This window comes from Artibeus jamaicensis, unplaced genomic scaffold (assembly GCF_021234435.1).
Source record: "Artibeus jamaicensis isolate MK-2021 breed Jamaican fruit bat unplaced genomic scaffold, CSHL_Jam_final contig_851, whole genome shotgun sequence".
In the NCBI taxonomy this organism is placed as follows: domain Eukaryota; kingdom Metazoa; phylum Chordata; class Mammalia; order Chiroptera; family Phyllostomidae; genus Artibeus; species Artibeus jamaicensis.
The window spans coordinates 15,707,114-15,730,240 of record NW_026521986.1 but is presented as its reverse complement, the minus strand read 5'-3'; the positions used below and the strand labels follow the sequence as shown (position 1 = coordinate 15,730,240).

Below are 23,127 nucleotides of genomic sequence, written 5' to 3'. Positions count from 1 at the left end.
AGACCTCGTCCCAGTTGGAGATGTGGAGAGAGGCTCCAGGAGCTCCCTGCGGAGCCGCTATGGGGAGGTCATGCCTGTGTACCGGCGGGACAGCCACCGAGACGTGCAGGCAGGCAGCCACGACTACCCCGGGGAGGGCGTCTACCTGCTCAAGTTTGACAACTCCTACTCCCTGCTGCGCAACAAGACCCTCTACTTCCATATCTACTACACCAGCTGAAGACCCGTGGGCACCGGGCCGGCGGTGTTTGCTGGCTGGAGCAGGCTGCCAGCTGGTGCTTCTCGTTTGGGGTAGGCAAGAGCTTGAAGTTGAGTGTGAGGCTCCTGACCCTCACGCCCTGCCTGGCATGCCTGACGTTGACCCCACGTAGCTTCTGCCCCTTCTTGGCTTCTGCAGGTGGTGGTGTCGTGCCCCTCTTCCGTGGTCCATGACTCCCACTCTCCTTGCTTCAGACTCAGGCACAATCCCTCTACAAAGGTGCCCGTCAGGCAAAAGCCTAAAAGCAAGTCGAGCGTTGTCTTTTAAAGATAGGCTCATTTTGGTATAAGGTGTATTATTTCAGTTGCTCTCTCCTCTCCCAGAGCCTTTATTGCAGATGCATTCGGTGGTGCCCACTCTCTGTTTAGAAGGGCTGGAAGAGGGGAAAACATGTCGTCCATGAAGGAGCGAGTTTCTTGCCTGGAGAGGGTCTGCCCAGCCTCTCAACCACTGCCATATTCCCACCTGCTGGTCCTTCGCGGTCTCTAGCACAGGCCGGGAGCCCTCACTGCCTTGGACGGGTGCAGCCAGTCCTGATGGTTCGCCTCTGCCTGTTTGCCTCCACTTTCCCCTTTCCTAGGCCTGTGTCTTTGCCCTCACAGCAAGAACTTCCATGCAATCTAAAGTGACGATCAATGTAACTAGGGTCTTCTGGGAAGAAAGTTCGCCTCCATCACTTCCTGTTTCAGGAGGCCGTGTCCGTTACCATGGGCACTGGTGGTTGAAGGGGAAAGGGTGGCAGTTAGGTACTGGATGGATGCCGGGACCCACATCTTTGAAAGTCAAGTCTTACTAAATTTTTTTTTGCATAGTCAAAGGAAGTTAAAAAAGAAAAAAACAAAAACAGCACTCCAGATTCCCAACTGTGCTTTTGTTTCTTTAGAGTGGGAGTGTTTTTTAGAAATTTTGCTTTGGAACCAATCAGACTTCCTAAATTCCCACATTTAGGTTGCATTGAGGGCTTAAAGCTTTTGATGTTTAGAGTCTCATAGGAAAGATAATAATGAGCTTCACTGTTGGCTGCTGGTTGGATTAGTTCTTTACCAGGCCAGACCTCGCATTCCCCTGGCGGGGCCACTCCCACTCTGTAACCCTGAGGCCCAGGAGCCCCTTGGGGTGGGGCAGCCAGTGGCCACCAGGGTGGCAGGGCCTCAGGCTTTGAAGGGACCGCTGTGGTTGTTGGTACTTCCTGGTTTCTTATTTCTTGTGTCAAGTGAGTTACGTCCTCAGAATGTTGAGAAATCATTAGATTTATTTATTACTTTATTTATTTATTTTTATGCACATTTCATTTTATCTTTGAAACAGTTTCCATCTGTTAGAAGGCTTCCGTCTGCTCTGAGCCACTGAGGCCACCTCTCCTGTGGAGTGAGTGTTTTAGGAGAAGTTGGGAAGTGATAATGTTCCATTCCTGCAGGTCAGTCCTGTGATGCTTCAGGAAGAATCTGCCCCTTCTGAGACGGATGACGCCAACCTACCCAGCATTCCCTGTGAGCAATTCTAGGTTGTGAGAAAATGTGCCCATTTGCCCCGGGTTGAGGACAGAGGACTTGACTAGCCAGTCAGGTATCCTGTGACTCCTGGATGTCAAAGTCCTTTGCCTCCTCTGAGGAGTCCCCTTCTTCAGGTTTCCTCTGGCTCATTCCTTCCCGTGTGAGTGCCTCGCCCCAGGCCTCCCCTCCGTGTAGGGACAGGAAACGGAAGCACAGGGCTCCTCGCAGTAGGTCTGCAGTGGCGGCTGCGTCTTGAGCAGAGGCGACACAGCCTGCTCCTCCGGTTTCCCTGGGCGCAAAGCCCAGAGGAGGGCGGGATGTGGTGGGCTGCCCTCGCCTCCCCGCTCCCTGGGCAGCATCGCACCACCATTATTTTATATTTGAGTGCGTTTTGTAGAGGATTACACTGGCCAAAATTTATACACCTTGTAAGAAATTAGAAATTATTTTCTAGATTCTGTTTGGGCAGCAAAAAGCCAACCCGCTCTGCGCTGGCCCATCAGGTAACTGAATGACCAACCGCTCTTTCGTCACTGATGCTGAATCATGCCTTTGCTAATAGAATCTTTGTAACATGATTTTCTACTGAGCTGCTCTCCGGTCAGCTAAAGCCTTGCTTGTTTTTCTTGCCTATTATTAACTTCTGACTTTCTCTTAAAACGGAGCTGCCAGGCCACAGCAAGCTCCCTGGGTCACACTTACTGTTTATTTTTGCCGTGAGAGTCTCTGTGTTTATTTTCTTTGGAATCCTACTTCTGTCGCATCAGGGAAGCCCGGGGACTTGTTCCCGTCGCCTTTGTGTGCCTCTCACTGTCCAGGCGCTTCTGAAAAGTCTTGGACGTTCCTACGTTTCATCCTCTGCCGCTGTTTCACTAGCAGTCGGGTTTCTTTGTTCCATTTGCACAAAATAGCTAAAATAAGGTATTTTTAAAAATCCATTCACTATGCCCATGTTAAATTCCTGAAATTATTGAACTTGAGGGACAAAATAATACTTACTGAAGCATAGATAGGTGCTGAGAACTTTACAGCCCAGCAAATCCTAAGAGGTAGCTGTCTCCTCAGTCTCTCCCCGTCCACGTTTACAGAACCAGACTGTAAAATGAGAATCATGTGTTTTCGCCTTCACCCTGTCTCCCAGAGCACAAATAAACATTAACGGTCAAAAGATAAGTACTTCCCCGCAGGAGAGACACTAGAATTCTCTACACACAGTGGCTGAGTCCTTACATTTTTCCCATTTGTTTAGTTTTTGAATTGGTGCTTTCAGAAAGAAGATGTGTTTAAAGGGTTAATTTTTTTCCAACATTTTACTATGAAAAATTTTCTGCAGAGTTTTGAAAAGGAATATATAGTAAACATGCTTATGCATACCACCACCTAGATTTTAAAATTATACGCTGCTAATTTTCAAACAAAGATGATCCTACCACTCTTTTCCTTTCGGCAAGTGTTCAGTTAGAAGCTGTTCCCTGCACAGACGTCAACTGCCCTCGGTCAGAGAGCCCCTGGATCTTTGCAGGCCTGTTTCTTTCAACAGGAGTTCCCAGGGAGGCGGTCCTCACGAAAGTGTTTCCTGGCCTCCATCTTTCTAACGCAAGCTGTTTCCCCTCTTCCTCAGACCTTAAGTTCTGCTGTGTTCTTCTCCAGCACGCCCGTGTTGGAGTGAGAGTGACTGTGAAGCTGCCAGGGCAGGACTTTATTCTGATCTCTTCTGCTTTATGAGAACATCCTCAGGACTCAAATTAAAACTCAAGCCTCAGACGATGTGTAGCTTTATAATGGAAGTGGTAGCAACTAGAAATGAGGCCACTCTTGTTTTTTTCATAATTGATTCATGCACTTTAAAAATACTTTTATCTGTTATTTAGGAAAGAAACACTGAGCCTTTAAAATGTATATATTGTCCCCCGTAATATGTACGTGGAAGAATTAAATCTGAAAGCTCACTGTCTCACTTTAATCAGTGGGATTAGATATTATGGTAAAACACATACAAAATTCTGAATTGTGTTGATGAGCCTTCCCCAGTCCCCTTGGAAGAATTAAGTGAAACCCAGACCCCAAAGCCTGTATTTCTGTATTTATTTTGTAAACCACTCTTCTGTAAAAGGTCGCTTTTAACCCCAGAGTATGTGGTCCTAAGGTGCATTGCAGAGTGATGCTACACTGACATAAAAGACAGTTGTTTTCGAGGACGAGGCAGGAGTGAAAGTTTTGTACAGCTTCAGGGCTGCCTCGCTGGACCGACTGCAGGCCATGAAAACGAGACAATGAAGGGAAGAGAGAAAAGTTATCAAATGTATCCTGGAATTTTGCTTGTGTCCTGATTTTGTTTAGTTCTTAATTTGCATTTCATTAGTTGGAAATTGTTCTTTAAGCCAGTAGCCTCACGGGATCTCACTGTGCTTGTTCTAGAAATCCCAAACCCACTTTACTGCCTTTTCCAATAGGATCAACTTTAGAAATAGTTTAGAGTAGGCTTCCTATGCTAACTATAATCCTGGCCTGATGTTTGATTTCATCGCTGTGTTTTCTGGGGCCGCCACATCTAGTGCCATGAAAAAGATGGTGAGTTTAGAAAGAAGCCAGGCAGAGTTACAGCTGTGTCCCTGTGGCCCCAGGTGGTTTGACTGTGGCCGAGAAAGGGATGAAATGGATCAGTTTTGACTCACGCCATGGAAGAGCCTCAAGACATAAGAGTATGTTTGTGAGCAAACTGTGCCCCTGTAGGCTGACCTCCCTGGGAGGTGTAGCGATCACCATCTTCCTTAAAATGGGTGGGCTGGTTTGTTTACACATAGTAGTAAATGGGAAAAACCAAATAGACACAGTTGTTCCCCCTGTTCGAGCTTCTGTTTGCATATTCTCCTGAGTCTAAAAGATCCACGTGAAACTCTTTAGTCTCTTTCTGTAGAACTCCTGAATCTGCTAGAACAGGGAAGAGCACCATCCCTCTAGCATCTCAGAGGTCGAAAGAGTTGGAAAAGTGGGTTTCTCTCTGAAGGAAGGTAATTTCATTTTTGTTATTTTGAGGGGTAGCTTGCTAAGGGATTTATGCTATTCAGGGGGCAAGTTATCACATCATTGTTTGTGCTCAGGGAACTGTGACGCATGATTCTTTGGGGACTGAGTAGGGTGTCTAAAACCAGTTATGGCCAGTACTCCAGCCTGTGCTGAGTGTCCACGTGGCCAGAGTCCCAGTCTTCACACACATGGGACCCTGTCCCTGGGGACCTTGTTTCCACACAGCTAGAGATGCAGAGAGGGACTAGCCACCTTCCATTTCTCTCTGATGTCTTGTCTCTGGTACTTTAGCACTGGCAGCATGATCTCCAAGGCCTCCGTTCACCTGATTAACCAGAATTAAGTAATAGCGATATAAAATTGAGTAGGTGCAGCAGTCAGTCATGGTTGGAAGTAGGGCTTTGTTCTTTAAACCAGAAGCCCCACTGGCAGGACAGATGATGACTCACAGTCCCATAGGGATCCCTGGGTAACTCACCTGTGACTGCAGTCGGGACCCCTGTTAACCTGCCAGGAGGGTGAAGAGGATGCGACAGTGCTACACCGAGGGGACCGATGGGTTCATAGAGTTGGCTCACAAGTAGAGCGAGCCCTCCATCTGTGGGAACTGTATTCTGTTGTTACTGGCTGTAAGTGTAACATTGGTGTGAGCTCACAGCTCCTCAGCGCTCTCGGAGTCTGACCTCGGGGCCCACTGAAGGAACCAGTCTCCTGCAGGCAGTGACCTCGGCGTCCTTCAAAGGAGAAGCCCCCGGGAGCTGGTTCCTGGCATCCTCTTTTCTGGGAAGGCGGGCAGGCCCTTCTGCAAGGACTGCTTTGGCTTGGCTGGGGCCTGCTCATGGTCCGTGTCGCGGCTTTGCTCTGTCTGAGCAGTGCAGCACCTGTGGACACTTAGTCGACATCTACCCAGTTATTTATGTGATGAGGTTCGGCACCCAAAGGATGAGAAGAACTTTGCTGTGGGGCCGGATTTCAGAAATCCCTGCTCCCTCTGGAGAGTTGCCTCGCCCCTGCCTGAGTCCAGACGGCCAGAGCCCCTCCCGTTGGAGTCTCTTGTCACCATACTCAGAAAACCCAATTAATTGCCTGAAGCCTTGATAGTGGGGCTTATTTATAAGTAGTCATTCCCTCAAAATCTAAGTCCAAAGGCAAGGCTCTGGCTTTGAAATTATTTCTAGTCCCGGTCACTGCTTTGAATGTATGATTTCTATTACGTGTACTTTGATTTCTTTTAGGCCCCAGGCATGTGGGCCAGAGCTAATTTCATGGCTCCTCTTCGCCTGGAGAGCTGAGGAAAAGGTGCCCCAGTAATCCAGAGATACAGACTCTCAAAATTAAATTCCATAGCTTTATGTCATTTTAAGTGGTTAGTTTGGGCTTATCTAGGGGTAAAATGTCATACATATGTGAAATGGCTTTCAGGGGACAAAGTGTGTTTTCTAAAAGTTCTGATACAGGGTCATGAACAATTCTAAAATTTTGTCCTGAAATATCATAGGATATAGGGTTACAGAAGAGCCCTTACCTGGCGGTCACTTTAAGGAGTTATCTTCCTGAACTCTCATCCTCACTTAGGTTAGAAATGCCTTGTCTGTGACTTTTTAAATAAAGAATTTATTTATTTTTACAGAGAGGGGAAGGGAGGGAAAAGAGAGAAACGTCGATACATAAAAGCAGTATTGATTGGTTGCCTCTCACATCCCCAGCCAGGGACCTGGCCCTCAGCCCAGCCACATGCCCCGTCCAGGAGTCAAACTGGCGACCTTTCGCTTTTCGGGACAACGCCCAACTCGCTGGGCCACACCAGTCAGGGCTGCTGTTGTTGATTTTTAGGTTCAGGCAAGAATACTCTGAGAAACATTATTTTAATTTCTTCTCTTATGTCCTAAATAGTACATTTAACTAAGAAATTCCATATTAAAAACTCCGCCAATATGCCTTTCTGAGATTATTGCCCCATAAATGAAAAATTTTTTCGTTTAATCAAATTGAATTTTTGCCACTTAGCCACATACCCACGTTTCCTCAATAATGGGAAGTTTTCTGAAATTCCCAGAAGAGAGCTGCTTCGTAATCAGAGCAATGGGTTACGAGAAAGCTGTTTGAATAGGGACAGTGGGAGCAGAGGGACGTGTTGAAGATTCCCCCAGCTGCCGTGCCCACCCAGCTGATTTCCGAAAGGCCTGCGTGGCCGCCACGCACCGAGCTGTCAGCCAGTTGAAAGATGAGCACGCTTTGTTGGTAGATGTTTAAGCAATTGGCAACCACAAAGGCGTTTTCCCTTATTCTGTCTCATGTATCGACGCTGACATTACAAAAAGGGGTCTGGAAGGGAAAGTCTTTTATTTAAAATACAAACATTTTATTTAAAATATCTTAGCCAATCACTTATTACAGCCAACTTGTTTTACATATCTTGTCATGAAAAATGCTGCCAACATCTCCTGTGATTTCGGAGAGCTCTGTACCAAACTGCTATTTAACCATCACGTCCTGCTGATCGGCTTTTCCTTTAAAATACCGCGTTTCTTCTCCCTGTCGCACCGGTGTGTCGCTGTGACACGCTGGTGGCCCCGGGCAATGGTTCTTTATATAGCTCGGTTCTTGTGTTTTTATATCATGGAACAGTTTTGTGATGCTTTTGTGCATTCTCTGTCTTCCCTTCCCGGTTTTGAAATCTGTCATAAATAAACTTTTTCACTATGCACCTGAAACATTTGAGTTATATCTTAACCTAATTTACATTTAAAACGTTTATTCCTCTCTCCTCAACATCTTAAAAGGAAAGGTATCCTATAAATTTAATCTATTGAGGTTATACAAATTAAAAAAAATCAGCAATTAAGGAAGCTTGGGAATGAGATTAATGATAGCTCTTTCATCTGTATTAAGATTCATGGCAGAGTATTATGAACTGGGAACTGGGTTTAGCCCAAGAGTGAAAAACTGGGTTTAGAGTAATGATTACTAAATAGAGCATTATTGGGTTTTGCCAGTGTTGAGTCCCCAGTGGTGCTCATTCTCCAATGAATTTGCTCGCTGTGTTCAAATTTGGAACTAGTACTTTGGACACCAGGCTAGTCATTAACTTGGCCTGGGCAATACTAATGTAGCCTGTTTGCATTTACTGCAGTGACACCGTAAGATAGCACGTCCCTGGAGTCCGTTTCCGAATGAGAAGGGCTCCCATGTGTACAGGGACGGGCACCATTTAAACACTTTCTTCAGCCATTATCTGTGGTTCCACCATGAGCCCGGTAGGTCTGTCTCTGCTTTCCTTTGCAGCGTATTTTAGCGGCTGTTGTATAAAAGAGGAAGAGATCTGAAATAATCGTGAGTGAAATGATGCACCACACCCGATGATGAAAATCCCAGCCAGACTATGAATGTAGCCAGCGATTCTAATTGAGTTACGATTGGGCATGCTGAATATGTCACTGCTAACACTTAACATACTGAAGATTCTTCCTTAATTTTTAATGGCACTCATATCTGTCACATCATTGACCCTGGCGTAGTGCAAGGTTACAGAAGGCAGCTCACACACTGCAGCTCTTGACATTCAGCCCGATGTTCTTTAACCCATGAGATTCTGGTGAAACTCGGCCATCTTACTGCAGGTATTCTCCCAAAGTGGAATGGTGCCTGCTGGGGCCTTAGAATTAGGAGCTAAATAAATTTTGTTTGAAGTCAGGAGGAGCCAATAAAATGAATACTTATGAACATGTATATCCACCTGTTTGTCCAATAAGTTTACTGTTTTCCTTAGTGGATATGTAAAATTGCTTTGGAACAAAATCCTGTATTTTTTGCTTTGTTCTCAAGTCCTTCCTGCTTTCATCCTTCTAAAGTATTTTCCAGGACTTACCACTTCCACCTAATTACCAGGGTAGGACCACTCCGATCTGTTCCTCATCCTCTGTGGCCACTCGCACTGTGGGGAGACGACAGATCACGTCTCCCTGTGGCCTCTCGCATTCCAGGATCAGGGGCCCACTGATCGTTCTTCACAGATCTGACAACTGATGTGGAAATGAGGAAGGACTTGGCCTTTACCGCTCAGCCTTTGGAGAGAAGTCCCCGTTGGAAAGTATCTCCCAAATAGATGATGGTTTTGCATTGAGAAATACATCTGACCCCTGAATATAAGCATTATTTGCAGACTGGAAGGAGGCACAGAGGAGGTAATCTTCAAAACCCTTTTATAGAAGCTTAATTATTGCTAAGCCTTGGAGCAATTTGGTCTGACCTCTAGAGAAAAAAGTCTATGCATTTCGGGAAATATTTGCTCCTTCATGGTCTTCTAAGGCCCCTGAAAGAGAAGAGAGACATTCGGGGAGACCACCCACAGCGCACAGGAAGGACATCTTTTGTTTAACACACATCTATGGAGTGAGGCCAGTCACCTTGCTCGGTACTTGGGTCACAGCGGCAAGAGGAACGGAACCGCAGAGGAGCGTGGGGGAGCTGCCCTGCTGCAGAGATGGCGTAGAAAGGCTGCTTTCTCCTCCTCCCTAAAGCACACCCACAGTCTCCAGGACTTGAGGACAGGGTTCTGCTGGCTCCCTGTAGCCAGCCCCAGGTCCCTAGGGCCTGGTTCCCTGTGTGGGGGTGGCGGTGGGGCTGAAGCCGAGCAACTCTCCTCCCTGATGATTCGGACTCCAGGGAGGCCCCAGGGCTGGGAACGCACAATAGTCTCCCTCTGACTGGAAACTGCAGGCCCAGGACAGACAGACTGTTCTCCCTTCTCATTAGCTGTGGTCCTTCAGTGAAGCCACAACCTGTGCTCGCCCCTTGGGGCCCCCCGACTCCCCCAACACACTGCTTTGTCATCCTTCAGATGACCCTGGGCCGGTGGCTCCTGGGCCTGCCTTCTCTCCGCAGCCGTCCCAATTCCACCTCTCCAGTTCCCCACACTTCCTCACACCCCAGCCCCTGAAACCCACAGAGGAGCTGTTGCAGGCCCTTGAGAGCCGAGTCTGTCCTGGGTTGGTCCACTCCTCGGTTCTAGGTAAAGGCAGCAGCAGGGACAGTCCCAGCCCTGGTTTGAGACCAGTTCATGTTGCTATGGACTAAGTGGAGAGCTCTGTGGCTTAGGTTCCAGCTTTCAAATACAAAACTCTTTACAAAAGCATCATGAGACAAGGCGGGGGGACTGCATTTGAAAACCACAAAGCTTTGGTCGGTCACCTCCTCTGGGTGGCACAGGTGGTCCATGCGGGAATACTCGAAAGAACCCCAGACTTGCCTGGTGAGTCACCTCAGAGCAGCCTAGAGTGAATTCCTATGACTTGGATACCTTTTTGTTTTTGTGCAGAAGGACAGGTTTGTCTGGGTTTGGGGAAAACCAATGAGAAAAGAGGGCTTCAGAAATGTCATGGGCTCCAAGGATCTCCACTGAGTCCGGAGGAAAAGCCAAAGCATTTGTGCCCTCCCCACCCACGCGGGGCTGACTTCTGTGTTCCTTTGACGCGTACCAGGAAACTCCCATTGAACAGGCCAACCTGAGCGGTGGGGACTACGGGGAGAACACCTAGTCCGTCCGTCTGTGCCCTTGACCAGGACGGTTTCTAAATGTTTGATAATGAGGCTGGATGGCCTCTTTACCTGGTTTAGATTTCCTTGAAATCCAGTAAGCTCTTGCCATCAAGGTTAGAATGGCTAATGAAGCCCCAGATTAAACCAGTTAATATTTTGATACTGCTGGGGAAGAGACTTGGGTTGAAAATATGTCTGTTTTTGGAAGTCACCTTGGACCAGAAAGCAGAGCAGCAACAGACCCACGATGAGTGGGAGCGTTAGAGCGCCTGCTTAAGTCTCCAGGAGTGAGCACGCATAAGCCCAGTGAGAGCAGGGGTCACGTCTGCGGCATCGCCAGTCAGATGCCCACACGTCCCAGCTCCCAGTCCGTGGGGGCTTCCTGAGGGGCTCACTGCCTGCTGCTGGCCTGGGTGGAGGGGAATGTAAGTCCATTACCAGCAGGTGTAGACACAAGATTGTTTTCTTCTAGGAAAAATCCTGGTTCACCCGCTCATTACACCTAGTTCTCTCTGGAATCATTCAGGGTAGGGGGAGTGATCTCAGGTTTCCTTCTGTACCTTGTCCTAGATGCAGATTCTCTCCCTCACTCCCCAGAAGTTTCTTGGGCTTCTGTGTTACCCGGAGATGAGACTGGGAGGAAGAAAGGGCGGGGGAACCTTTTTACCTCGGAGGTGTTGGAAATGGTTTCAGATCCTTTGGGCTCCCAAAGGCCTGTTGGTGGAAGGCAGAGCCAGCTGCCTCCTTCATCCCTGGGACGTGACAGCAGCAGCCCGTCCGGCCCAGCTGAGCCCCCGAGGCGGGCTCAGGCCCAGGGAGGCACGCTGCCGTGGAGCACGGGACACGCTCCACGCATGGTAGGGACGTGCAGGAACACAGCCTCAGTGTGGGGCTGCCCTCCGTTCCCCAGTTCGTCCGCCCTCACATTCTGCAGGAGTCCTCATCACCTATTTCAAATGCTAACCAGGCTATTAGTTTCTTGTCTCAAGTAAAGGTTTCTTGGAGAGAGCCTAGCTGAGCCTTACCCAGCCAGGCAAGTTTGGAGTGACCTGAGCAAAGGGTCCAGACGGCAGCAGGGTAGGACAGGAGGTGCCATTGAGTCTCCTCATCATTGCTGTGTTTTAGCTACTTCCCTGTTTCACTCTGGCTTTACCAGGACAGACTCACCTCGGGAACTACAGTGGCTCACTTTGGTCATTTTAGAGCCTGGAACCGAGGTTGCCCAAGAGAGAAAGAGGCCACAAAGGAGCCCAGGAGGTGGAGGGAGAACTAGAGGGCCGGAGGAGAAGGGCCTCAGGGCTGAGCAAGGTGCGTTCCATCTGAACCAGACGCACAGACCTTTAACTTCCTGTTTGACCCTCAGCCATGCAGGGGAAATGCAACCTCAGGTATAGGACTCTGAGGTCATCTTGTTTCACTCACATAAGGGACCCAGTCTCCCTACATCTCTGCTAAGCTGTGATCCTGATTCTGATCGAACACTGCCAGGCACGGGGACCAAAGGTAAACTGCTGCTACCTGGCAGGTCACCTGAGCTAGTCTGGCCAGTAGCGGTTCCCACTGCCTAAGGCTGAGGCTTCCTCCAGTTCCCTGACCATTTCTTCGTGGCTGGACTACACCGTGTCTCATCTTGCTGCCTCCGAAGGTGAGGGACTGGGTTGGAGGGCCCACTTCCCTCAGAGCTGGGGTGGAACTCTCAACAGCGGTGCCCTTCCTAGCCCTGGGAGCCTGTCTGGTCACCAAACGCTTTCTTGCCAGCCTCTCATTTCTGTTCTCTTCTGGATCTTATCTGATTCTCAGGCAATCTTTTGGGCTTCGGTCTCAGGGACCAGGCCTACCACAGCGTAGGCAGGGGGCTGGCTGACTTCCTCTCCTGGTCCAGTAACGGGGGAATTCCAGCTAGAAAGACTATTCGTCTCCTGGAACTGCCTTAACTGAAAACTGAACACCTCACAACCTGGAGGCCCGGGCTTCAGCTTAATGATCAGATGGCAGTGTGGGCATTCTTCGGGGTGAGGGACAGTGGAGGGGACGGGAAGAGGCACACAGACTTCCTTATGGCTCTCCGGTAAACCTGCCGGGCATTTAGTCCATGTGCTCACTCCAGCTTAATGACCTCGCCCTGCCATAGGTAGCAGGTAATGTCCCTGCCTCCCTCCCTCCCAGCATCCCCTAACCCACTCTGACCCCTTTTATGTTTTTTAATCTTCACTCGAGGACACATTTTTTAATTACTTTTAGAGAAAGAGAAACGGGGGTGGGGAGGAGAGAAAAACATTGATTAGCTGTTCCCATAAGCACAGCCTGATTGGGGATCAAACCCACAACCTAGGTACATGCCCGGACCAGGAATCGAACCTGCAACCTTTTGGTGTATGGGATGGTGCTCCAACCGAGCCGCCCAATCATGGCCACCCTGATCACTTCTGACAGATGAAGGGACAGAGGCAGAGGTTCAGTGCAAAGGCAGATCCAGGGCCAGAGTTCAAGTTCAAGGGCTAGGAGTACACGTCTCCTGCTTCTCCAGTGAGGGCTCGCTCACTTCCAGGCCTGGTCAGCCCACCTAGCTTCTGCTCTTGCACCGGTGGTGCATGGTCTGAGGGCTAGGCCCTCAGTTCGGGGGGCGTGTCTGGCTGCCGGCAGGGGTGAGACACTTGGAAGGCCTCCAAGGCCAGCAGTGACTTGTTAACTCGGCTGATGGTAGGGTAGGGAGTGAGGTCCACCTTGAACCTGTGGCAGAGAAACACCCACCTCAGCCAAGGCGTGCATGGGCGCAGGGAGACTGCCCTGTGGGCGATGAGGGGAGCACAGAAGCAGGGCTGGAGGAGGCTCTGGGGTAAGCCAGGGAAGGGCTAGGAGGGTGGCCCTGCCAGGCGGAGGCCTTCTTCACAGGTAGCTCTCTGGGGAGGGGCAGCTCTTGGGCCGTGTTGTCTGCTGTCTCTGTTGCCTGCTGTTCCTACTCCAAGCAATGGCTATTTATTGAGAACTTGCCACGTGCAAGACACAGTGCTAGATATTTACATATACAAATTATCTCTCCACCATGGCATAAGCTTCCTGGGGACAGGGAATGTGTCACATTTCTGTACCCTGAAGGGAGCCTAACGCAGTGCCTTCCACAGACAGGTTCTCATTCCTGCCGTCCTGAAGGGCTGCTGGAGGGAAGCAGGGGCGAGCTCACTGCCGGGCACAGCCGCACCACGTCCGGGGCAGCCGGCTCTCGGGTGGTTTCTTCTAGGGCCGTCCACCAGCTGAGCCGCCTCTCCTCCGGAGCGGGGTGTGCAGTTGGGCGTGATTACCTCTGCCCCGTCTCTCCCAGTGGCCGGCGTGGTCCCGCACAGGGGCCAGCCTGGGAGAGTTCTCTACACGAAACACTACCCGAGTCGCTGAAGTGGGCGGAGGAAGGCATTTTGTGGGAGCAGGTTGGGCATTCTGAGCAGAGGAGCCAGGTTGAAGAAGGAGGGTGTCAGAGTGCTCTCTTACCTTTCAGCATTTGCCACCTGAGGCACTAAGCAGATGTCGGCCATGGACACCTGAAAGAGCGTTGGGTGTGTCCATGTCAGGGGGTGCAGCCCAGCCTCACGGGCTGGGCGAGTGTAACTGACTGAAGTACTAGGTGGCCAGCCCGATGCTCCCATTTGCTTTTGGCCTTGCCGTCCATTCCCGCTGCCCCATCCCCCTCCTTGTCCCCCCTGGGCCTGTCTGGGTCTGTCCCCAAGAGCAGAGGGTTTCTCCCAGGCCCTGCTCCAGTTGCCCTGACAGCCAACCCTGTGGGTGGCCAGAGGTTTGATGGCCTCAGTGGAGATACCGTGTGGGGTAAGAAACGCCACCACAAGCCCTTAGTGAGGGCTCCCAGAGGGAGGTGCCTCGGGGTGGGGGTGGGGGCCCTGGAACCAGAATTAGCACAGGGCCAGGGCCTCAGCCTGTAGGAGTCAAGGGCACCTGAGCCCTGGAGTCTCAGAATGGGGAGGGAAGGCAGATGTCATCTAGACTAACCCCTCAGCTGATGCCTAGACCACATCCTCAGCTCCGAGATGAGGTCTTCAGCTTGACCACCTTCAGGAATGAGACTCGCTTCCTGCAGAGGCAGCTGACTAGGAAGGCACAGTGGCGCTCCCCATGAGCTACCTTCTGCTGGCACAGAGTGGACGACCTTGGTCCCTTCTCCTCCCCCACCCCCACGCCTTCTCAGGAAGCTCTCTGAGCTGAGGCTGCCCTGGGGAGGAGGGAGACGGCTGAGCCTGAGTGGGAGGGGGTGGGCAGGCCTGGGAGGGCTTACCTCGTCTCCCACACAGTACTTCCCCACTGTGCTCTGCAGGATCTGCTCCAAAGCTGTGGGGACCATAGGGATGCGCTGACTCTGGGCACAGCAAGGGGAGATGGGCCTTTCTGGGCCTTGCCCTTGCTGGTACTGAAATGGGTGGCTGTCTGAGGGGCAGGCTGGGGCATGTGTGTGGGAGAGAATGTGGCAGCCAGATGTAGAGGGAGTTGACAGACACGTGGGGAGGACACTGACAGGCTGGCGCTTTGCTGGCCTTGGTCTTCCAGCTGGAGTGGGCAGTGAAGAGCGGAGGCTGGGCCGTCCAGCTCCAAGGGGCCTCAAGTACAGAGGTCCCCAGAGGTGGAGGCCGGGATTGGATGCCACCCCCGCCCTCAGCCCTGCCTACCCCCCTCCACACCACTGTCAAGGTCAAAGAGCCTGGAAAGCTTTTTCAGATGCTCAGGGCCGTGGGCACTGGGGCCACTTCTCTGAGAGGTCACCTCGGGGCAGCTCACAGGAGTAAGGACTCACCATTAAAACCGGAACTGATGGCCTTCTGGGCCCAGATCAGCTGGTTCTCCTTTCCCACTTGCTTCAGGACAGACAGGTTCTGTGCAGCCCAAGGAAAATCTGTGATTGGCTTTGGGAGCCACGCCCCCTCAGGGAAGCGCAGTTTCCCTCCTCTCCTTTCTGCCTGTCCCCCAGGCTCCAGCAGCCCTCCTCCCATCAGGGCCCTGAGGCTAAAAGGAGGCTCCACTCAGCAGCCCCTTCTCAGGCAGCCCCAGTGGCCCCTGTAGTCTGGAAGCCTGTGACTCCGGCAGAGATGTGCAAGGGTAGGGGCGCAGGACACTGCCAGGCAGCGGTGATGGGTGTGGCCATAACCCGTGGCCTCTCCCTCCCATCCCTTTTCCCTAATGTGGTACTTTGTGAGGAGGGGGAGTGCAGTACAGCGGGTGGGGGTGGGGAGGCACACAGGACTGGCTTCAGCTTCCTCATCTATAAAATGAGGATGACTGTCTGCGACAACCCCCTTTGTTACAAAAAAAACAAAGGGACATGGGGGAGGGGGACACAGGTACACAGCTCCTGGTCCTGGGCTCTGGTCCTTGCTTTGTCTTAGCAGAGTGACTGCAAAGTCACTCCATCTTCCTGGGGCTATTCCCTCATTTGCAAAGTCAGGAGGAGTTAGCTCAGATGATTGTTTTATTAAAATCATATTTTTAAAAACTCAGTGGTAACTTTATAAAAAATAAAAATCTTATGGAAATGCTGGTCCAGGATACGGAATAGATGAATGGGAGGCTGCTCTGGCTAATGAAGGTGAGAGGCCCGGACCTGTGCTGCTCAGGTGCTTCCTGTTACCTGGCCCTTTCCCCCTTCAGTACCTCTGGATGCATCCTGGGGAGCCCAGGGCTTCTGGGAAAGCGGTTGGGGACCCAGCAGAGTGGATGATTTCCGGGATCCCACCCCTTCCCCCTGCCCCACCATGTGACTCCGGTCTAAGTCCCTGACAGTCCCTCCCCATCCTTTGGCTGCCCTCACATCCAAGCTGGGCACCCCACTGGGGGCTTGCCACAGGCAGTGTGCGAGTGTGGGGGCGCACGAGTGCCACACCTGCAGGGGCTGGATGCCGCTGGTGATGAGGTCGGAGATCATGCGCACGAAGACCCTCTTCTTTGGGTCCTGAGGCAGGAGTCGTGGAGTGGGCCGAGTTTCCTCCAGGTACTCGATGATGGCCAGCTGTCCAGAGGCAGCAGTGAGGGGAGCCCAGAGGGGTCCCAGGGCCCCTGGGCCAGAGGTGGCAGGGCCTGCATACCCCCCTCCTCCTTGCCCTACTCAGTTCGAACCCTGTGAAGCCAAGAGGCTCCCTAGATGGACGAGCTCTTTTGGGGCCCTTCTCCTGCAGAACTTGGTCCCCCATATGCTCAAGTCTCCCTTCACTTCCCAAAGCAACCAACCACCCTTCCTCCCTCAGACCAAGATTTACCGCATCCCTACTAAGCGCTTGGTGCCTTGGCCATACTCAGACAAGGAAGAGCCACGAGGTCCTCTCCTGCAGGGCACCATCCCACTCGGGCCTCCCAAGCCCTGCACTCACTGACTGGCTGATGGTGATGTCATCGATCTTCAGGGCCGGCACCTGCTTCATGGGATTCAGTAACTGGAATTCTTCAGAGAACTGTGGACAGAGGGCCCTGGTGGGCTGGGCGGCCTGGCCTGAGCTGAACGAGCAGAACGAGCTAGAGCAGAACGAGGCAAGCAGGGAGGCCCTGGGCCTGCTGCCTAGCCCTGCACCTCCCCCTTCCTCTGTGAGGGCCCTGGCTCCCAGGCCCGAGGCAATGCCTGAGCCATCTGTGCAGTACTCAGCTTCCAGTGGCTACTGAGCTACAGGCTTCATCCCATGTCGCTGGCCACCAAAGTCCATCCAGAGGGCCCAGCATGGGGCAAGGACCCACTCGCTACCCACCCTCCTGGGTCAGGCACTGAGAGGCCAGGCTGTGGTGTGGAGCCCAAAGCCCGGGTCCTTCCCATGGCTCCTCCTGCTGCACAGCTTGCCACCTGTTCCCACGAGAGCACGCCAGCAGCCCCCTCGGCCAGGGGACCTCTTGGGATGGTCTGCACCCCCTGACGAACTCCTTGCCGATGCGTCCGACTCCCACACTATGGCCTGAGAGTAGCTCCTTACCTGGTGGCCCCCTTCCTTTAAGAGGTTGACAGGCACTGTTTCATAGTTGATGCCCTTCAAGGCCAGAGCTAGGAGAGACGGCAGACAGCAGGGTCAGGGGTCAGCCTCTGGCTCCACTTCCCAGGGCAACAGGAGGCTGCAGACAGGCTTTCTCCACACTGCTGGGTGGTCAGGGCTCAGCACGGCCCTCACCCCTCCTCTCTGGTTTCCTTGGTCACCACCCGCTCCCCCAACCCAGGCCCATGACACCCTGCTTCTCCTGCCTGGCACACTGTGGGCTCTGGGGGACAGCAGAGAAGTGTCCTCCTCATCTCTGCCCCCTCCCGGGCCTTAGACAGGGCTGAGCAGGGCTTTGTGCTGGAGACGAGCAATTATTCGCTCGGGAAGGCATCTAAGGGCCAAGGGAAGGGGCTCAAGTGACTCAAAGCACATGCACAGGCAGATGACACTGTTTAGAGAACAATCACTTTGTAATCCATTTTCTTTGCTTTTGTTTATGACAGATTACAAGCTGGGTGTCGGGTTCTTTGGTGGTGTCAGAGCATCTGCTGCGATGCCCAGGGACCAGACTTTCTCTTCATCCCCTTTGACGATTTCCCCCGGCAAGATGAGGGTAAAAACCCTCACTCACTCCACCCTAGCGTGTGAGTGTGTGCACGCACACTCGTGCCCTGAAATTCGGTGATGGCCGGTCTCCTGCAAGGGCAAAGGAGGTAGGGGAGGGGGACGAGACTTGTCCCAGTCTGAAGACAGCCTGGGAGATGGGGGCTCCTCCTCGGCGCTGGTCAGCTCCATTCTGGAGGGTGAATGTGGTTGGGGCCAAGTGGAAGAGAGAAATGCAGGCAGGCGCAGAGACTGCACTCACACTGCTCTGGCGTCTGGCCCAGCCGGGGCAGAGGCTCTGGGCCCACGGACGTCATCTTGGAGAAATGGGTCCTCTGTCACCCCAGTGCCCTTGCCTCCTCATTCCAGAAAATACCAAATGCCTGTGGGGCAGGGGAGGGGCCCTGGAGGATGGCTTCCTGTTTAGGGCCAGCTTCAGACTTCATCACGTTAGTTTATTAGCTGGTGAAGCCTTGGGCAAGCAAATTTCTGAGCCTCTGCGCCTCAGCTCCCTCACCTGTGCTATGCAGGCAGTAATGGTACCTGCCCCGTAGGGTTGTGAGGCAGGAGGGAAGACGGGCAGAGAGCACTCAGCACTTTCTCCCTCGGTGGGAGCTGCCAGGACCCGGACCTTTGCCAAGGGCTCTGCCAAACTGAGGGAGGGAAAGGTTAAGCTGGGGCGGACAATGGCCAGTTCTGTTTAATTTGCCAGATCACATAAGACAAGAACGGAAGCAGGCCGGCTAGTTTCCTGCCTGTTACCAAGGTGCTCTAGATTTTGTGGGCCCGCGTTCAGCACAGTTGCTAAGGAGCTTTGGAGGGCACAGTGGGAGGGGCGGCAGGCCCCAGAGAGAAAACGAGGCCCCTGGCTGCCACCCCCACTCTCCTCTGGTCGGACTCCTAGGTGGAGGGGCCGTTCCCCGCCGAGGGCTCCAGGAGGCCGGGGGTGACGGTTGCTGGGGGGCACACTGCTGTCTGATAGGGCACCCTCTGTCCCAGGCTGTCTTGCTCCCCTAGGCCGTGCAGGTGTCCAACCTTTTGGTGTCTCTGGGCCACACTGGAAGAAGAGTTAGTTGTCTTGGGCCACACATTAAATATATTGTGACACATAATCACACAAAAAAATCTCATAATGTTTTAAGTAAATTTACCATTTTGTGTTGGGCTGCATTCATAGCCATCCTGGGCTGCCTCCACCCCATCCCACCTTCCCGAGGCTCTCGGTGCAGGTGCACCTCTTACCGATTCGAACTCTCCAGGAGCAGGAGCTTCGGAAATAGGAATAGAGGATGGGCTGAGGAGAGAAAGGACAAGGTGTTTGGCAGCCTGCGCTTCGTGGGTTCCCCACCCAGGGACCCCCTGGGGAGGAGGCACTAGCCCCCAGCCGGGGGTTCCAGGCCAGCAGTTTCTTCCCATGCTGCCAGCCTCCTGCCTCAGGGCACCTCAGGCCGGACTCAGTGCTCTGGATCAGAGGCCTCAGGTGGAGCCCCTGGGCTCCACACCGTGCTGTCTTGTGTTCCTGACACCTGCCAGGCCCCTCACAGGGCAGCCAGCCTCCAAACACCCTCCTTACCTTGCCAGACTCAGTCATGGTGCTGTGGCAACCCTTGGCCTCTGGGGAATGTCCCTTAACACAGAGCAGCAGGGCAGGGGGAGGGACCCTGAAGGGTGAATCCCACGAACCAATGGGGAAGCGGTGCTGGGTGGGCGTTGGGGGAACTTTGTCTGGGACCAGAAGGGCACCTCCTTCCAACTTGCGGAAATTCCTTATGCCCCTGGTGGAGCCAGGTTATGTAGGAGACCATTCTGTGTGGCATGGGCCCAGCTCCCAGTGGAAAGCAAAGTCCAATGCACAGGACCCACCCCACCCCCACAGATAGGTTCTGTCGTGGGGAATCAGGCCTGCACTGTACCTACACTACTATGAGACTTGCTTTTTCTAAAACTCCCTCACGCTGAATGGAGGCAGCAAACATTTACTGCAAAGTAACTTCCTAAAATCCATGCTAAACCTTCCAAGGACAAGTGTAACTGGTTCAACCACTTTTCTTTTTGCATTTACAAATATCCTTCTGTGATGTGATTAGCAGCATCTGGCTCCCTTGTTTTTTGTAAAAGGTAACCACCTAAAGCAAACAGGTGCATAGTAAATGAGGACCATCATGTAACGTGCCCAGAAAAAAAAGAAATAAAGACTGTCAAGGCAGAGGCTGCGGCTTTTTCTCCCCTTGAGAGAGAAACTATGCTGCCCCTTTTCCTCCACAGGACTTGGTAGTCCATGTGAGTTTCTCGTGCCTCAGCTACAATGTGGCAAACCCCACGAGCCGGGTCCGCATCAGGTTTGGTGTCCTGGGCAGACAGGGCAGCCCGGTGTCGTTCATGTGGTGCAGCGGGCAAGGAGCTGGCATCCAGGGTCTGGTCCCAGTGCAGGAACCAGCTCTGTATGACCTTGGACAGACTCCTGCCTTCTCTAGTCTTCAGCACCCTCGTCTGTAAAATGAAGAGTTGCCCTAAAATGATGCCTTAGATTCCTCCCAGCATTAGCAGAAAGACCAGGAATCTTAATTCTTGATGCTTTGGTGCCCACTGCTTTCAAACCCCTCACCCACCCATCCTCTGGGCTGTTAGCTGGTCTCATAAAAGTAGCTGGGGTACATACCCATTCGCTCCGAAGCTGAGGCTGCAGGCTGGCAGTCCAGTGTTCTGTTTGGTCTACAGCACAGGTGGCAAACACCAGGCCCACAGGCCCAATCTGGCCCTCCACCTTGTTTTATCTACCTGGCTGGCACCTTGTTTCTACCCAGCTGCAGCACCGAGCTCTCGCTTAACGGTTAAGGAGTAGTTACATTTACACAGTCCTAAAATTACATTTGGCGCTTTGAAGGCAACCTCAAGGCTGATATGGCCCCCGGTGAAAATGGTCTACAAAGTATTTAGAAACATTTCAATTACACTTGGCTCTCCTCTTACCTTCAGGGGAGTATTCAACCAACTGTAGATTGAAAATATTCAGAAAAAAAATTACATTGTTATTGACATGTACTATGTAGTTAAGCCTATGATGTTTGCTTTGGTTGGGTCTGTACTGAGTACATAGACTTTCTTGTTATTCTCTAAACAATACAGTAGAACAATTACTTATATAGAAGTTCTGTTGTGTTAGGTATTGCAAGTAATCTAGAAATGATTTAAACTACAGTGTATAGTTTTATATAAGGGACTTGAGCATCCTCAGATTTTGTAGGCATGGAGGGAAGGGGTCCTAGAACCAGTCCCCACAGATATCAAGGGATGATTGCAGTTTGCCAACATTAAAAAGTCTGGATTTATAAAAAGGATTTTATTTACTTTATTTTTAGAGAGGAGAAGAGAGGGAAACATCAATGCGTGGTTGCCTCTCACGAGTCCTGTACTGGCGACCCGGCCTGTAACACAGGCATGTGCCCTGACTGGGAATCGAACCAGCGACCCTTTGGTTTGCAAACTTGCACTCAATCCACTGAGCCACACCAGCCAGGGCAAAATCTGGATGTTTCATATACGAATCCTGTTGTCTATTTTTTTCTTTATAAAAATCTGGAGAAAGTGGACTTGGCTTCCTGAGCAGCAACTGATTGGAACCAATAAACAGCTCCCTTACTCAGGGATCTGCCATGGCCCTGACTTGGCTCATTTCTTTTTTGTTGTCTGCAGGCCCCTGGAGGCAGCTGAGTGTGTGACCTCTCCTCTACAGTTCATGGGAGTCAAAGTTAATTCCTCTGGTGCTTCTTGAGTAACCTGCATCTCAAAGCAGTCCCCAGGACAGTTACTAGTCATTAGCACTCATGAATCTTCCAGCAGACACATGTATCCATATGGATGAGGGAGAACTCAGTAGAATTTGCCTAACTATCCCTCCAACTATGGACATTTCACCCAAGTTCTGTCTCCCTTTTGCATCCCCCAGCACATCAAGCTGCTATCTGAACCTGCTCGCACCATCCCCAAAGTACCAACTCTGTCTTATAAGGTGGGCGAGGGCACAAGTGACAACTGAGGCCCTCTCAAGCTGGTTTCTGAGCCAGGGAGTTCCAGCCAGTACTGAAGGCACCTTGTGTGGGGAAAGCAAAAGTGCTCCTGGCACAGAGCGCAAGTGATGGGCAGCAGGTGTCCTTGGAAGGGTGAGAGTTGGGTGGCTACAGTGGGAGGTTCTATATTTGGAGGTGCATCCTTTCCTTACCTGGGGCCAAGACAGGGACTGCCAGTGAGGGTCAGGACTGCTGGAGTGGCAGACATCATCTTAGAATCCTTCCACTTGTGCTAAGGGTGACCAGAGTCACTCTAAATGCTGCTCCCCTCAGGTTTTCTACTCATGGGCCATTACTGAAGGGCAGTTTCTACTTTTCTTTTTACCAAATAATGATAATTATATATACCATTCCGTGTTCCTTTTTACATGTGTAGAGCTAAATTTTAAGCCCAAGCAAAGCATCCATCTCATCACCACTCTTGGAAGAATTTTGTTCCCAATTCCAACATAGATTCTGACCACACTGGCAGATTTTATTTTAAAACCGTCTCTTGTGCACGACTTTCGAGACTCCTAAAATCCCATTTGGGAGCGAGAGGGCTCTACATTGTTAAAGTGATGCTATATTCCATGTGCCTGCCACCGTCCTTTGAGCTACAAGAGCTGTGCTGCAAATTTTATACGATTCATCTGGGGTGCATACTAAACACGCAGATTCTCTGGCCCCTTCATCCAAAGCCCGAAACAGTGGCTCCGGAGCAGGCCCAGGAAGCTACTCGGTGATTGTGAAGCACCACTGCCTCCCCTCGCCCCTGGCGTTCTCTCAAAATGCACACAACCCTGTATGGCCATACGTTTGGGAGGCCTCGTAGAGGGGCATCTTGCGAAGAGCGAAGGATCCCCAACAGGGTGCGCCAACACAAAGCCACCCCTTCACCGACCACAAAGTTCCAGGGCGCAGCGCGCAGACGCAAGACCGGGCTTGAGCGAGCACCGCAAGCTGGGAATCTTTGTCGGAACTGTGGGCGAGGCTGAGACTCCTTTCGATCCCGCCCACCCCAGGTTTCTAAGTGTTTGAGTAGCGCCCCTTTCCCCGGACGCGTGGCACAAACCTTCCTCGCCAACATCTCGCACTTCGGGCGATTCTCCCGTCCAAGTCAGGAAACTTCACGTCTGGGACTCTCTGACTCTCCCACTCTCCGACTGAGGCCCAGTGGGACAATTACACGTCAGAACCTAGGCGAGGGGTCG

General features: G+C 51.8%; 2 protein-coding genes across 12 annotated transcripts in view; one reads left to right on the top strand and one right to left on the bottom strand.

The window, feature by feature from the left end:
- Positions 1 to 7,493, top strand: part of TMED8 (transmembrane p24 trafficking protein family member 8) — a 39,454-nt gene extending 31,961 nt beyond the window's left edge. For all 5 annotated transcript variants that reach the window (XM_053673300.1, XM_053673297.1, XM_053673296.1 and 2 more), the window contains one exon: positions 3 to 7,493. In XM_053673300.1, the coding sequence (XP_053529275.1) occupies positions 3 to 220 (218 nt within the window). In that variant the 3' untranslated portion in view covers positions 221 to 7,493. The remainder of the gene's footprint in view (positions 1 to 2) is intronic.
- Positions 7,494 to 7,573: 80 nt separating this feature from the next.
- Positions 7,574 to 23,097, bottom strand: GSTZ1 (glutathione S-transferase zeta 1). 7 transcript variants are annotated; one of them, XR_008393002.1, is made up of 10 exons: positions 19,441 to 19,593; positions 19,110 to 19,161; positions 17,265 to 17,332; positions 16,677 to 16,757; positions 16,193 to 16,318; positions 15,110 to 15,188; positions 14,597 to 14,649; positions 13,801 to 13,850; positions 8,648 to 9,091; positions 7,574 to 8,077 (listed from the first exon to the last, which is right to left on the bottom strand). XR_008393002.1 is itself a non-coding variant. In XM_037145256.2 (9 exons), exons 1-9 carry the CDS (start codon positions 19,456 to 19,458, stop codon positions 9,073 to 9,075), a joined length of 546 nt encoding a protein of 181 aa, XP_037001151.2. In that variant the 5' UTR covers positions 19,459 to 19,593; the 3' UTR covers positions 7,574 to 9,072. The 7 variants fall into 7 exon arrangements, 6 of the variants coding, with proteins under 6 accessions (XP_037001151.2, XP_037001147.2, XP_037001146.2 ...); XM_037145256.2 differs by having other exon boundaries at positions 7,574 to 9,091; XM_037145252.2 differs by lacking the exons at positions 7,574 to 8,077; positions 8,648 to 9,091; positions 19,441 to 19,593 and adding exons at positions 12,530 to 13,047; positions 22,989 to 23,097.
- Between the last annotated feature and the right edge of the window lie 30 nt (positions 23,098 to 23,127).